A 15,909-nucleotide genomic window follows, 5' to 3' on the forward strand; every position below is an offset into this window, starting at 1 on the left:
TAATAGACACTTACTGTAAATGAAGACTGTATTGCTGGGCCGAGACAGCTGTCTATTTTTTGAAGAATAAAGTTGGTATACACACTCATATTCTCCTTCATGCACTTTGGCATACTGGGTCAAAGACACAGATGAGCCTGGTTTGCTGTAAATTTCTCTCAGAATAGCACCATCCTTTCTAAACAGCATGTACCCCTAAACAGGAAAGAAAAGACTATTGAAGACAACTGCTGTATATGTACCAGAAACAATATTTGCTATGTAATAGAGAAACAATTCAGTGTAACAGTATTAAGAGTACAAGTGTGAATGGGGTGAGTTACATAGTAGCTTGGTTTTAAATAAGTTGAGTCAATGGAGCAGGAGATTTCAACATTTTGTTTGACCGTGGCATACAATTCAGAGACAGGACCATAAGTAATTACAGACAGTTTAGGAGGGGGCAATGCATCTTGCAAAGGGGAGCGTGAAAGGAAGACATTTATTAGAAAGGTACAAAGCATGCAGGAATTAGTCAGACCCCATGAATTTGACGTTGTGTGGCTTCTGAACCATTTTTATCAAGCCATACGCAGATAAGCTTATGGACTCCTAACTAGGCAAGTCGTTTTGGAATGTCTGCCCTCAAGTCTCTGCCTCTCCTCTCATTTTCTCATTCCACCAGGGGCAAAGCCTGGGGCTGGGTGTGAAACCATTTATCTTGCCACTTTCTCTCCGTACCTGTCTAACAGGTAGGGTGTGTGAGAGAGTGAATCCGTGTGTGTGTGTGTGTGTGTGTGTGTGCTCCACCCCCAAACCCCCCCTTCAATGTGTGTATAAAATCGGCCAGCCAGCTGCAGAGAAACACGCAGAGGGACTTTGACTCTCCTTTGTGAGCAACCTCCTCCACTCCACTCCTCTCTCAGAGAGCACTCTCGTACCTCCTTCTCAGCAACTAAAAGAAACAGGCACCATGGCAAGCACCAGGTCTATCAGCTACAGCATTGGTGGCAGCAGCGGTGGCTCCGTCAGGAAGAGCTACTCCAGCCAGTCAGCCTATGCAGCTTCTGCTGGCTCTAGCAGGGTCAGCTCCGTCAGGAGATCTGGCGTTGGTGCCGGCCAAGGCTTCGGGGCAGGGTTCGGTGCTGGAGGCAGCAGCTACGGCTTCAGCAGCAGCAGTAGCAGCATGGGTGGAGGCTATGGTGGTGGTCTTGGTGGAGGTTTCGGTGGTGGCATGGGCTTTGTTCCAGCTCCCATCACTGCTGTAACCTTCAACCAGAGCCTGTTGGCCCCCCTCAACCTGGAAATTGACCCCACGATTCAGGCTGTCCGCACTCAGGAGAAAGAGCAGATCAAGACCCTCAACAACCGCTTCGCTTCATTCATTGACAAAGTGAGTATTCATGCATTTGTTCTTTCTTATAATGACAATGTCTTTTACATATTATGCAAATATATAAAATGATATAGCTCTGCACAGTACCTGGAGTGCATTCAGATGCAGACTTCTCATTTCATTACTAAGTATGACCTTTGAACCAGTGGCACTTAACCTGGATGCCTTAAGTATTGCTACACACCATAATAGCTTGCAGCTGTAAATATTAAAAAAAAATAGAGTGACAAAAAAATATATTTTCCCTTGCACAACAACATTCTTTAAGCATATCTGGAACCTAGACTTTTTTTCTTAGTTGTAAAATAAATTCACCTGCTTACACAAGAGGCCAATTCACTAATTGGGCAGTACACGTATAGTAGTAGCGTTCAGCTAATAAGCTAACGTAAATTCTACAAATGTTAAACCATTTGTACAAGATCTCTCTCATTATGGCTTTAGCCTTGGAAAAAAGTCCTCAAAAAACGCATGAGGTTTTTAGGGCATAAATATATTTCTAGGGTACACTCATACTGCAGACATCTAGGGAAAAAAAAGTGTAAAGCTGTGACTGATCTCCAAAGACCACACACAAAACCTGCCTTAGGGTGTGGCCGGAATGTCATGTTTCGTGATGTTGCTGTTTTACCTGTGAAGCAATGCAGGTTTGGGGCAAGTCCTTTGCTGAAAGTTTTCCCCAGTATGTAGCTTGTGCGCAACACTGCCACACCCAGTCAATCCACTCTCACCTTCCCCTCCCCTTGCTAAAACAAAAGCCTTCTAAAATGACTCATGCTCATTTGTATTCCCTTAAACAATCCTTCCAGAGAGCATACACAAAGAAACTTAACGAGCCAGCACTACAAAGGAGTCATACAAGCCAGAAGATTTTTTAGATTGCAATCTTCCACAATTACATGTTTAACCCCCCAATTAAAGAGCATGACGGTGAAAATCATAAAAAAAACTAAACACTAATTTCTTTTGTTTTTCCCCCAGGTGCGCTTCTTGGAACAGCAGAACAAGATGCTGGAGACCAAATGGAGTCTCCTCCAAGAACAGACGACCACCCGCTCTAACATCGACGCCATGTTTGAGGCCTACATTTCTAATCTGCGCAGACAGCTCGATGGCCTGGGAAATGAGAAGATTAAGCTGGATGGAGAGCTGAAGAACATGCAGGGCCTGGTTGAGGACTTCAAGAACAAGTGAGTGAAGTTGTATTTTTGAAGGTGAATAATTGAACAGATAAAACACTGAGAACAGAACTGATTTACTCACATTTTCCCGTCTCATAACAGGTATGAAGATGAAATCAACAAGCGTGCTTCCGTAGAAAATGATTTTGTCCTGCTCAAGAAGGTAATGACCATTCATGTTTTTGCCTCTTTTTTCACTGCATGTTTTTTTCTTTCTTTTATTTTGTAATAGCAATGGGGTATAATGTCCTCTCATTTTTTTCCAGGATGTTGATGCAGCTTACATGAGCAAGGTTGAGCTTGAAGCCAAGGTTGACGCTCTTCAAGATGAGATCAACTTCCTCAGGGCAGTCTATGAGGCTGTAAGTTCTGTTGTGTTTGACCAACCAAAACTACTTAGCATATAGTACTGCTGCTTTGTTATGACACACAATTTACAGATTGTTTGGTCTGTGTTTGCAGGAACTGCGTGAGCTCCAGTCTCAGATCAAAGACACATCAGTTATTGTGGAGATGGACAACAGCAGAAACCTGGACATGGACTCCATTGTGGCTGAAGTTCGTGCTCAGTACGAGGACATTGCAAACCGCAGCCGTGCCGAGGCAGAGAGCTGGTACAAACAGAAGGTGGGTCAAGCTCTTATAGGTTCAACTCTTGAAGCCCACCTCATCTTTAGCTATGCAAATGCTAATTTCTCTCAATATGTGTTACAGTTCGAGGAGATGCAGTCCTCTGCTGGTCAATACGGTGAGGATCTCCGCTCAACCAAGGCTGAGATTGCTGAACTCAACCGCATGATCGCCCGCCTGCAGAATGAGATTGATGCCGTCAAGGGACAGGTAATGATGAGCAAGGATTTATACAAAAAATATTTCACACCCTGTTTATGTATAAAAAAATTTAAAAAGCTGACTTTATGTATGTTGTTGTCATTTTAGCGTGCCAAATTGGAGGCTCAGATCGCTGAGGCTGAGGAGCGTGGAGAGCTGGCAGTGAAGGATGCCAAACTCCGCATTAAGGAGCTTGAGGAAGCTCTCCAGAGGGCCAAGCAAGACATGGCCCGCCAGGTGCGCGAGTACCAGGAGCTCATGAACGTCAAATTGGCCCTGGACATTGAGATCGCCACCTACAGGAAGCTGCTGGAGGGAGAGGAGAACAGGTAGGTTTTTTTTTTTTGTATATTTAAAACTTTCAACTTTTTGACAAACCTCTGCGTGCTGAAAAATATCACTTAACAAATCTGTCCTCTTCTTTACTCAGACTGACCAGCGGTGGAGCTACAGCCACCATTCATGTGCAGCAGTCCTCTGGAGGTCAGTCATCTGGTAAGTAAATCTTCCTCACTCTCTCAATCAATCCACCTTTCTTATAATCTTATTTTCCAGGTCATGTTGGATATGTGTCTAAACCTTCTTTCTCTTGCAGGTTTCTCTGGTAGCGGCTCTGGATTTGGCTATGGTGGTGGTTTTAGCAGTGGTTCAGGATTCGGAGGTGGTTCAGGATACGGAAGTGGTTCAGGATACGGAGGTGGTTCAGGATACGGTGGCAGCTCCATCAGCAAAACCAGCGTCTCCTCTGTCAGCAGCAGTAGACGTTATTAAGGAGAAACCCTCCAACCCAACCCAACCTGGCTTCTCACCTTCCTTACCTGCAACCAGATCACTTCAAACCTTTTTACAACTCAAACCATCTATGGTGCTATATTCTAGCCAGACAGCTATCCCATGTTAATGAGGAGATGATGACAATGATTTCTTAAACAAAATAAGTTTTAGGTTGTTCTGTTCTGACACCAGGAAGAATTTAATGCAGAATCTGTACTCCCAGCCACTGAATTCTTATTTCTGCACTGGTATGTATGGGGAAAGAGAGACTAGAATGAAATACACATGAAGCCAATTAGGAATGCAAGTCTCATTAGCATAACTACAAGCAGTACCATGGTTTCACTGGATCAGGGATGTGCTATACAGGTCCTGAAAGTCCTGGTTGAATGTTTTGTGGTTGAATGTTTTGTGAATGTTTTATCATCATGCAATGGCTGTCAGTGTCAGTTTACCGATTTGCTAAAAACATGACCTACAGTCTGTAACTGATGACAATGACTTATGGGCTACCAATGTCCAGTTACCTCAAATTCAAGGGAGATCAGTTACAGCAAAAAATAGGCACAATGGCATTTGTGTAGACCATCCCTCTTTAACTCCGAGTACTTGCTTAGTTGGAAGCTGAGAGCTTCATTTACGGTGTGGTGACTGTACTACCTTACACTTTCCCCAGAATTCATATTTTAAAATCCCTGTTATTAATGGAAAATGCAACAAAACTGAAATCATGTTCAACCAGATTTATTTTGTATTGATTGACTTGACCCCAACTTAAAATCTACATACAATAAATCTGAGACCACAAGTTTCGCCTTGCTTTGTCTTTCATTGTTTTTGTTGTTTGGGTCCCTTGAAATTTTGTTTCAACATTAAATAGCTACATAGGGCTTAAAATTACACAATGGAACCACCAAGAAACTATAAATAGAAAAAGTTATTTAAATGGATATATATTTTCACTTATGTTGCCTTAAACTATGAAGATGACACTTGACTCTATCATCTCCCCCAATCCTGCCTAGCATGTTTAACATCTTGCAAGAAAGAGCTTACTTGTTGCAACCATTACAGACTCTTGTTCTTATTCTTGATACTCTTAAAACATTGTTAGTTAATTTTCAAGATATAGTTTTCACTACAATAACTTTGTCCTACTTTCCTTTATAAAGCCACATTTTGATGTCTAAATATTCTCTTTTAACCCTTTCAAGCATAGAGGTCACTACAGTGGACAGCTATTCAAAAAGCCTTATTAGTTGCAAGTCAACCTTGTGGCTATCACCAGACCAAGCTCAATTTAAAATTGAACATTGGTCTGTGGAGTTTATGCTATGTATTTTCTACTGCATAATTCAAATGACTCTGTACACAATTGGATAGTCCTTCAACCAATCAGACCACAAGAGGCGTGATAAACGAGCATAATTCAAATGACTCGGTATGCAATTGGATAGTCCTTCAACCAATCAGACTACAAGATAGCGCATCAGGTGGATAAGGCAGTCTGTGATTGGTTCCCGCAAAAGTATAACAGAAGCAGTAGAAATGAATTTACAGGTTTCCAGACTGAGTTGCAGGGCGAAATCAAATTGCCGGCAGATCAGGCTGGGTTTACCCAGTCTGAAGTCAACCACTACATTGAACACTAGTGCATGGTTCTATACACTGCCACCAAGTGGCAAGCCGTTGTATATGGATTATCTGTGTCTTTTCTCCAATCCAAGATGGTCAACAGCCAGTCAGAAATGCCAAGTTGCTCTGGAAAATTCATCCATTCCTTCTAACCTGAGACTCTGGCAGGTTAAAAAAAAGTGTTGTAAAATCTAAGGAGTCTTATCATTGTTACATTTTCCAAGTATGGATTTTAGATTGGAAGGAAATTCATTGTAAAATATTTTCACAATATTCTAATTTTCTGAGATACTGAATTTGGGATTTTCCTTAGTTGTCAGTTATAATCATCAAAATTAAAGAAATAAACATTTGAAATATATCAGTCTGTTTGTAATGAATGAATGAATGTAATATACAAGTTTACTTTTTGAATGGAATTAGTGAAATAAATCAATTTCTTGATGATATTCTAATTATATGACCAGCACCTATATACGCAGCAGTCTTACCTCCGTTTGTTGACAGTTTATCAGCATCTCTCCTCCACACTTTTAGTTCTAACCACTTACATACAGTCTAAAAAAAAAAGGTTCTATATGGCACCAAAAATGGTTCTTGGCTCGTAATCATAGGGGAACCTTTTTAAGTGCTATATAGCACCAATTTTGGTGCTTCAGTGGTTCTTCGGAGGTTCTTCACCGGTTCTTTGACTAAGGTGTTATATAGCACCGCTAACTATGGTGCTATATAGAGACAGAGCGGCACGCGTCATAATCTGAAGACCACGCCCACCGGGGGGGAAAACAATCAAAGTGTCTCCATTGACTTTGCATTGCGTGAAGCGGCCTTTTTGTCATTTTGGACTTATAACAAAAAACTGAACAATGTATTAAAGCTGATGTGTGACAAGGTGTACAGCAAACAAGCTAAACAAAACCCAGAAGCAAAAACCCAGACGTTTTTATAAGCTGTTGACCCAAAAAAACGAGCGTTTAAGTACAAAAAAGTGGATTCAGGCCATTGAGACAGAGCGTGCGGGTCATATTACACTGAGAACTACGACGACTAGAGGGGAACGTGATCAGCGACAGTAAATATAATATATAAAACGGACATTTGGATATTTGACTTAACAGTGACAAAATGTTTACTGCACACATAGACATATTAAGGCATACTGAGTGTCAGGATGCCAAAATTGACCCATTCTTCCGGCTGAAGCTTCACTTCGTATTGCCTGTATCCACTTTTATCTTCTTAAACACTCGTTTTTTTTGGGTCGACAGCTTATAAAAACTTATTTCTGTGTTTTTTAGCTTGTTTGCTGTACACCTTGTCACATATCAGCTTTCAGACATTGTTCTGTTTTTTGTAATAAGTCCGAAATGACAATGAGGCAGCCTCCCGTAATGCAAAGTCAATGGAGAGCGTTGGATTGTCCCCCCCCCCCGGTGTGGGCGTGGCCTAAATACGCCCTGTCTCTCTATAGCACCGCTACTATGTACAGAACATGTTAAGATATGGTGCTATATAGCACCAAAAGCGGTTCCTCTATGATTACGACGAAGAACCATTTTTGGGGCCATATAGAACCTTTTTTTTTAGAGTGTACCCATGGGGTACTCTGGGTTCGGGCCAAATTCCGAGCTCAAAGCCCTCCCCCCGGACAGCTCGCCAGATATGCATTTAAATTTACTCTCTATAAATTATATGTAAGTGTGAACTCGTGAAAAAGTAATCTGATTACACGTTATTTGTAATGTTTTACCCCCAACACTGCTCATTTCACATGAGATTGAAAACATCAATAGATCAATGTGGATTTATGTCTGAAGTTTGCTCAGAGAGGTGAGCTATGGTAGAAATGTCACCATTTTGAACACAATTTGAATTATCAGCTAATAAGGGTAAATCGACGGTAGACTGGAGGGAGCGTAAGCATTTTCTACATAGTCTGAGTTGGATTTCCACAGAGTTGTACCTTCACCAGTTATAGAGATCTTGATAGAATTATGTCCCTTCATGTTCTGATATCAAAGACACGCAGAGTTCAACTTGGGAAGTTCTTCTCGGTCTGCTGGTTGAACAGAAACAAAAAGAAATTATATATATTTTATTGTTTTCACATGACTTTATGTAATTGTATTCATTGTCTTGTTAAATACACACAGTATTACTGTTTTATTGGACAGTACTGAACCCTTTGTACAACTGCATTGCAAAAATGCCTCACTTAACCTTTATCAACATTCATTAAATATCATATTTCTTGTAGCAAATTTTCAGGATGATACAGTGCATCCGGAAAGTATTCACAGCATCATACTCAAAAAGACTTGAGGCTGTAATTGGTGCCAAAAGTGCTTCAACAAAGTATTGAGCAAAGGCTGTGAATACTTGTATAACATACTGCTCCAAGACTAAAAAGGTTGAGGATCCAAATGCAGCTTTAATCGTAGTCAAAAACAGGCAAAAGGTCATACACAGGCATGCAGTCCAAATAGGCAAACAAGGCAGGAGAGACAGGCAAAAGGGTTATCCACGGAACAGGCAAGTAATCCAAGAACAAGAAACAAGGAAGAATGCTCAGAAATGCAGTATTACACTTAAAGAGACTTTGCAATTAATGACTGAGATAACCAGGCTTATAGCTTTCTGGGACAGTCAGTCGTTTTTAAAGACCAAGAAGAAGTTGTTGTCCTGGTAAAACCTCCAAACATTTGGTATTTCTGCAAAGCCCCGAATGTGCTCTTTACTGGACATCCAGACATGCATGATGTCAGAGAAATTCACTAAAATATAATGTCCATTACAGTGTACAAAAGTCTATTCCTGGGTCCCAGGAGAATAGGGTGAGGTAAACAGGGTAATGAGAGACACAGGTGAATGTAATCAGGGATGATGAGTCCGGGCAGAGAGTTATGGGAAATGTAGTCCTTGATGGAGTGACAGTCCGGGGTGAAGTGCCCTCTGGTGGTAACACTGGTGAATCATGACAATACTTATGTACTTATGTGATTTTTTGTTTGTTTATTTTAATTTTTTAATAAATTTACAAAGATTTAAAACAAACGTCTTTCACGCTGTCATTATGGGGTATTGTTTGTAGAATTTAGAGGAAAATAATGAATTTAATCCATTTTGGAATAAGGCGAAGCGCTGTGAATACTTTCTGGATACACTGTATATTTCCATGGTGAAATTAAACAAATTTTAAGCCATAAATTATTTTTCTTTGGTCTACAGTTGCAGTGGTATTGTGTTTAATATGTTTAAAAAAATAGTTTAAAGCAGCCCAGCAATAGATGGGTTATAAACTGTGTTATAAACAGTGACATGTAAGACTAGTTTTTACCCAAAAATTAGTAGTATTTACACATTGTCTCTTAACTTTAGCTGCTTGACTTCACAGAGTAAGGATGATTATTAAATTAATATTAGCCACAGAAGTCAAAGGTGCAGATTTTGCAATCATTACTGGCCTACAGACAATAGAGACAACTACATCATTAAAAATGTCGTCTACTCCTTATTCCAGGGGTTTTCAAACCTGTCAAACAACTATTCTCTCACCTTGCAAGTAATCTCTGCCAGTAGTTTCTTTTGTGAACTATCTCTTGGAATGGCTCATTTGCAACAGATATTGTAGGCCTGAGTGTGCCAACATTATAAATGTAAGGTGCAATTTGCAAATATTACTGGCCTAATGAATGAATATAACTAAATAAAATATATAAATAAAATATATACATTTACATATTCATGAATGACAACATATTCATGAAAACCACAGTAATACTCTCTCCACCCAATGCAGGTTTTCTAAATAAGTGCTCATATTTTTGGCTCAAGGGACTTAACTCCAGGTAGGTAAGTATAGTGCAATACTTATATAAATATGTAATAACAAATTTTGATTGTCAGTGCAGGTTTTTAAAACTGTCAACAGCCTGTCTATCCCTGTTCTACAATATATTCGACAGACTTGGTCTCTGCAGGGGTTTTAGAACGCACAGAAGGTGGCTCTTCAACCAGGACCATGTTTATTTTCTAGGATCAAACTTGGAAGTAGTGGGTCCATTGATGTTAATCATCATTAAGTTTGATATGTTAGAGACCAATAGGACAGCCCTTTTGTCTGTGCCTATTGTTCATAAGGCTAAAGTTCCTCTCACACTGCTGTGCTGACAGGGAATGTTTTCATAATGTGCGGTTTTAGGTCATTGGGCTCACTTTTGGGCTCTTCCAGGTACTGCATCTCATTCAGTGCTTGGTCTGTGCACAAGTTAAATCGCTTGCACAATCGCTTAACTTGATCTTCACCATGGGGGATGTTGGGGTTTGTTGGCCATTTACTTTGATCAAGGATGCTAAGGTCCTTGAAAGACAAGCGTTGCTCAAGATTATTCACAAGGCTTTGTAAGAACTGTTCTGGATTGATAGACTTGAGCTTTGTATTTGTTTTCAAGGCTATAGATCGATACACACTCTCTTTTGCTTCTAAAGCCTCACCATATTCCGGATTCGGAGGATTGTTAAAGGTGTCATGAACTGTTTTTTTTGTTGTTGTTTTTATACTGTTGTCTGAGGTCAATTTATGATGTTTGTGTGTTTTTTACATTCAGAAACATCATAATGAATAAGTAATAGGCTATTTTCTGCCTTGGTTTTGAGAATCTCTGAAAAACGGTCGGTTTTGATGAGCGTGCCTCACTGAAGACTTGGAAGTAAACGCCCACGTATAGGATTGGATAAGATTTGCATATTTAATGAGTTTCCGCTCCCCTGTCAGTACGCGTGAGGAATTGTTTTGAAAGCGTCTGTAGAAACGTTCACAGGGCTCGGAAAATATCTTTATCAAACAAACACAATGATTTATCTCTCATTCACCTGCGATTGATTGGAATGTTATTTCTGTATCATTTCGCCCGATCATCAGTGAATATAACCGCGCGCGGGGCTTTGTGAGCTGGCATTACAAGTCCGAGTCTGATCACAAATGAACCAATAACACCTTCTCCAGCCTGTGACAGCGTGCTAAGGTATGTAATCAATAGATATCAAACCATCTGTATCTGTTTTACTCACATTGGTGGCAGTAGTGGCTGGCTGGGGCGCCCTAGGGCCCCCTAGCCACATTCCCTTAAAGGAGCCCCCTTCTTTCGAATGGGTTGGATCCAGGCCTTTGAGCGGCCTGGGTAGAACTTCTCTAAGTGTTTGAAGCTTCCTACTCAGGCTTATAGCTTGGGCTATGACCGTAGGGAATGCTGTCACTGACAGCCTTATGTGTCCAGAGGGGGAGTGGTTCAGGCATTTCAAATGCCTTGCCATCGCGAGAGTTTTTTGACACACGTCAGCATGACATCAGAGCAATTCGGACCACGTTCGTAAACCTTTCTAACCGGCATGCATCTCACGGTGATCACCGGTGATCGGTTCTGCACAGATTTTGCTCATCTCAAACGAGTCTAATTAGAAGCACTTACTTCCTGATGGCTGAGCGTACTGCGCAGCCTCAGACTGAGTTTGACGACGTAGATGTGACGTGAGCAACCTGTCTGACAGTTGTAAGTCTTCTAGTAGTTGTACAAAGTGAAATCTGAATCAACGAATCTTGCAGAGACGGAGACCGTTAGCAGGAGCAACTTTTGGTAAGTATTCAGATTAATTATTTTGTCATAGGACTTTATGTCTCCATGTCCCCCCGATTGCAATCATTAGCCTATTTTTATGACGTAATCGTTACCCCCTCAAGTCTCTGACTCTCCTCTCATTTAATTCATTCCACCAGGGGCAAAGTCTGGGGCTGGGTGGGAAACCATTTATCTTGCCACTTTATCTCTGTACCAGTCTAACAGCTAGGTTGTGTGTGGGTGTGTGTTCTCCACCCCCCCCCCCCCCCCCCACCCCTTCAATGTGTGTATTAAATCGACCAGCCAGCTGCAGAGAGACTGGACTTTGACTCTCCTTCGTAAGCAACCTCCTCCACTCCTTTCTCTGAGAGCACTATCATACCTCCTTCTCAGCAAGTGAAAGACACAGACACCATGGCAAGCCCCAGGTCTATCGGCCACAGCAATGTTGAAACCAGCGTTGGCTCCGTCACGAAGAGCTACTCCAGCCAGTCAGCCTGTAGCTCTAGCAGGGTCAGCTCAGCCAGGAGATCTGGCGTTGCCGCCAGCCAAGGCTTCGGGGCAGGGTTCGGTGCTGGAGGCAGCAGCTACGGCTTCAGCAGCAGCAGCATGGGTGGAGGCTATGGTGGTGGTCTTGGTGGAGGTTTCGGTGGCGGCATGGGCTTTGTTCCAGCTCCCATCACTGCTGTAACCTTCAACCAGAGCCTGTTGGCCCCCCTCAACCTGGAAATTGACCCCACGATTCAGGCTGTCCGCACTCAGGAGAAAGAGCAGATCAAGACCCTCAACAACCGCTTCGCTTCATTCATTGACAAAGTTAGTATTCATGCATTTGATCTTTCTTATAATGACAATGTCTTTTACATATTATGCAAATATATAAAATGATGTAGCTCTGCACAGTTTTTGGAGTAAATTAAAATGCAGACTTCTCATTTTATTACTAAGTATGACCTTTGAACCAGGGACTCTTAACCTGGATGCCTTCAGTATTGCTACACACCATAATAGCTTGCAGCTGTAAAAATAAGTGACAAATAAATATGTTTTCCCTTGCACAACAGCATTCTTTAAGCATATCTGGAAGCTAGGCTTTTTTTTCTTAGTTGTAAAATAAATTCACCTGCTTACAGAAGAGGCCAATTCACTAATTGGGCAGTACAAGTATACAGAGGCGGACAGAGGACACAACTTCATTACTTGAGTAAAAGTACAGATACCCCTTGCTAAATTTTACTCACGTACAAGTAAAAGTACTACAGTCAGATGTCTACTTAAGTAAAAGTACTGAAGTACTTGTTTTTAAAAGTACTTGAGTATCAAGAGTACATTTTCGAAATATTGCATTACTACTGCCAAATTGCTTACATTTATGTACAGAAACGTCCTACATGGGGTTATGAAAAATGTGAATGTTAATACCTTGGAGAATGTAAAAGGAATTGAAAGTAAAATCAAGTAATTTTCATCTTTTTACCATGTTGCTTTATTTAACAATTCTCACTTGCCCACAAGGCAACAATGGCACTTAATTTATTCATTAATTTTTTTTAGAATGCAATCTTCCTCAATTACATGTTTAACCCCCAATTAAAGATCATGATGGTGAAAAAACAAAAAAAAACAAATTTATTTCTTTTTTCCCCAGGTGCGCTTCTTGGAACAGCAGAACAAGATGCTGGAGACCAAATGGAGTCTCCTCCAAGAACAGACGACCACCCGCTCTAACATCGACGCCATGTTTGAGGCCTACATTTCTAATCTGCGCAGACAGCTCGATGGCCTGGGAAATGGGAGGATTAAGCTGGATGGAGAGCTGAAAAACATGCAGGGCCTGGTTGAGGACTTCAAGAACAAGTGAGTGAAGTTGTATTTTTAAAGGTGAATAATTGAACAGATAAAACACTGAGAACAGAACTGATTTACTCACATTTTCCCGTCTCATAACAGGTATGAAGATGAAATCAACAAGCGTGCTTCTGTAGAGAATGAGTTTGTCCTGCTCAAGAAGGTAATGACCATTCATGTTTTTGCCCCTTTTTTCACTGCATGTTTTTTTCTTTCTTTTATTTTGTAATAGCAATGGGGTATAATGTCCTCTCATTTTTTTCCAGGATGTTGATGCAGCTTACATGAGCAAGGTTGAGCTTGAGGCCAAGGTTGACGCTCTTCAAGATGAGATCAACTTCCTCAGGGCAGTCTATGAGGCTGTAAGTTCTGTTGTGTTTGACCAACCAAAACTACTTAGCATATAGTACTGCTGCTTTGTTATGGCACACAATTTATAGATTGTTTGGTCTGTAGGAACTGCGTGAGCTCCAGTCTCAGATCAAAGACACATCAGTTATTGTGGAAATGGACAACAGCAGAAACCTGGACATGGACTCCATTGTGGCTGAAGTTCGTGCTCAGTACGAGGACATTGCAAACCGCAGCCGTGCCGAGGCAGAGAGCTGGTACAAACAGAAGGTGGGTCAAGCTCTTATAGGTTCAACTCTTGAAGCCCACCTCATCTTTAGCTATGCAAATGCTAATTTCTCTCAATATGTGTTACAGTTCGAGGAGATGCAGTCCTCTGCTGGTCAATACGGTGAGGATCTCCGCTCAACCAAGGCTGAGATTGCTGATCTCAACCGCATGATCGCCCGCCTGCAGAATGAGATTGATGCCATCAAGGGACAGGTAATGATGAGCAAGGATTGATACAAAAAATATTTCACACCCTGTTTATGTATACAAATTTAAAAAAAGCTGATTTTATGTATGTTGTTGTCATTTTAGTGTGCCAAATTGGAGGCTCAGATCGCTGAGGCTGAGGAGCGTGGAGAGCTGGCAGTGAAGGATGCCAAACTCCGCATTAAGGAGCTTGAGGAAGCTCTCCAGAGGGCCAAGCAAGACATGGCCCGCCAGGTGCGCGAGTACCAGGAGCTCATGAACGTCAAATTGGCTCTGGACATTGAGATCGCCACCTACAGGAAGCTGCTGGAGGGAGAGGAGAACAGGTAGGAAATGTTAAAAGAGTGTTTTTTTTTTTTTATATATATTTAAACCTTTCAACTTTTTGACAAACCCCTGGGTGTTGAAAAATATCACTTAACAAATCTGTCCTCTTCTTTACTCAGACTGACCAGCGGTGGAGCTACAGCCACCATTCATGTGCAGCAGTCCTCTGGAAGTCAGTCGTCTGGTAAATCAAAAAGTAAATCCTCCTCTCTCTCAATCAATCCACCTTTCTTATAATCTTATTTTCCAGGTCATGTTGGATATGTGTCTGAACCTTCTTTCTCTTGCAGGTTTCTCTGGTAGCAGCCGTGTATTTTGCTATGGTGGTTTTAGAAGTGCTACAGAATGCAGAGGTGGTTCAGGATACGTTGAGAGCAACAGAATCGGACCGCAAAGCAGCTCTTCATATTCATAATAACAATATACGTTATTAAGGAGAAACCCTCCAACCCAAACCACCTTCCTTACCTGCAACCAGATCACTTCAAACCTTTTTACAACTCAAACCATCTATGGCATGGGTCTTCAACCGGGGGTCCGCGACCCCTAAGGAGTCCGCAGCGGTACTGCAGGGGGTCGCCAATTAATGTTTGATCACAAATAATTTTTTGATTATAATATGGGGAAGAAACATCACAAAGTCAAATTTAATTATAAGCACCCTGAAACAAAAGCAGAGCACCCTCCGTTGATACTGTAATAGTATAATATTATTGGAGAAACAAATTTGGCAAACATTGCGTTTGATATTGCGCTCTGGGGAACATGAAACATTCCTATTCACAGTGGGTTATGCAGCTTAATTGTGATTGTAAAGTGAGCGCTCTTTCGTGCTTTTGAGGTTATAGCTGTAATCCATTGAATAAAAGTATTGTTTATCATGCTGCTAAGAGGAACGACGCCAAATTACACACTGCAAAGATTTGGAAGTGACGTCTACATATAGGCCTAAATGCGTGTTTCACTATCGAAATTGCAATTGACAGTGATAACTAGCACAGGACAAAATATGTCAAAATAGATATGGGATGTAAATACAGAATCATAGATTAAAAAAAAAAAAAAACATTCGTATCAATATATATAGTGATTTGATTCTTAATTGTCCATCTCACAGTGAAATTAAAATGTTGTTTTAGTAAACTTGAAACTAAGGTTCAGGTAAATGTTTAATTGTCCATCTGATTAGTAAAATAAATGTATGACAAATAATTTACAACAACTGCAAACAACTAATGAATTGTGATTATTTATTTTTTTATTGCAGCATTTTGTTAATTTTAACAATGTCAAGTAATATACAGACAGTGATGCTTGTGCAACAGTAATGTGCATTCGGATCTACTGTCTTAACATAATATATATTATTCTTAATCATAATATAGTTAGTTTCTTTTAATATCGAAAGCTATATGCTTAATATGTATTAATATGTTTGACACATTTTGTATCGCGGGTCCCCGCTCCATGTCTCTATCGCTTAAGGGGTCCTTCC

The 15,909-nt window shown here is 40.9% G+C and overlaps 3 protein-coding genes across 4 annotated transcripts in view; all 3 read left to right on the forward strand.

The window, feature by feature from the left end:
• The window catches only part of chchd4b (coiled-coil-helix-coiled-coil-helix domain containing 4b), a 616,826-nt gene that overhangs the window by 568,629 nt on the left and 32,288 nt on the right, over positions 1-15,909 (forward strand). The window lies entirely within an intron of this gene.
• LOC307140541 (intermediate filament protein ON3-like) lies at positions 655-6,269 on the forward strand. Of its 2 annotated transcripts, XM_079840129.1 has the most exons (9): positions 655-1,372; positions 2,357-2,565; positions 2,659-2,719; positions 2,823-2,918; positions 3,019-3,183; positions 3,271-3,396; positions 3,496-3,716; positions 3,818-3,882; positions 3,983-6,269. In XM_079840129.1, exons 1-9 carry the CDS (start codon positions 953-955, stop codon positions 4,156-4,158), a joined length of 1,539 nt encoding a protein of 512 aa, XP_079696255.1. In that variant the 5' UTR covers positions 655-952; the 3' UTR covers positions 4,159-6,269. The 2 variants fall into 2 exon arrangements, with proteins under 2 accessions (XP_079696255.1, XP_079696254.1); XM_079840128.1 differs by having other exon boundaries at positions 846-1,372; positions 3,019-3,396; positions 3,983-4,974.
• LOC307141277 (intermediate filament protein ON3-like) lies at positions 11,826-14,829 on the forward strand (the record flags this gene model as incomplete). The annotated part of the gene is made up of 9 exons (XM_079841336.1): positions 11,826-12,227; positions 13,060-13,268; positions 13,362-13,422; positions 13,526-13,621; positions 13,716-13,880; positions 13,968-14,093; positions 14,193-14,413; positions 14,534-14,598; positions 14,705-14,829. 9 exons carry the CDS (start codon positions 11,826-11,828, stop codon positions 14,827-14,829), a joined length of 1,470 nt encoding a protein of 489 aa, XP_079697462.1.

Source organism: Gobio gobio (genome assembly GCF_949357685.1).
Source record: "Gobio gobio genome assembly, chromosome: 17".
In the NCBI taxonomy this organism is placed as follows: domain Eukaryota; kingdom Metazoa; phylum Chordata; class Actinopteri; order Cypriniformes; family Gobionidae; genus Gobio; species Gobio gobio.

Coding starts and splice junctions, on each gene's coding strand:
- LOC307140541 (XM_079840128.1), top strand. CDS start 953: ATGGCAAGCACCAGGTCTATCAGCTACAGCATTGGTGGCAGCAGCGGT. Junction 2,720..2,822: donor ATTTTGTCCTGCTCAAGAAG/GTAATGACCATT, acceptor ATTTTTTTCCAG/GATGTTGATGCAGCTTACAT. Junction 3,397..3,495: donor TTGATGCCGTCAAGGGACAG/GTAATGATGAGC, acceptor TTGTCATTTTAG/CGTGCCAAATTGGAGGCTCA.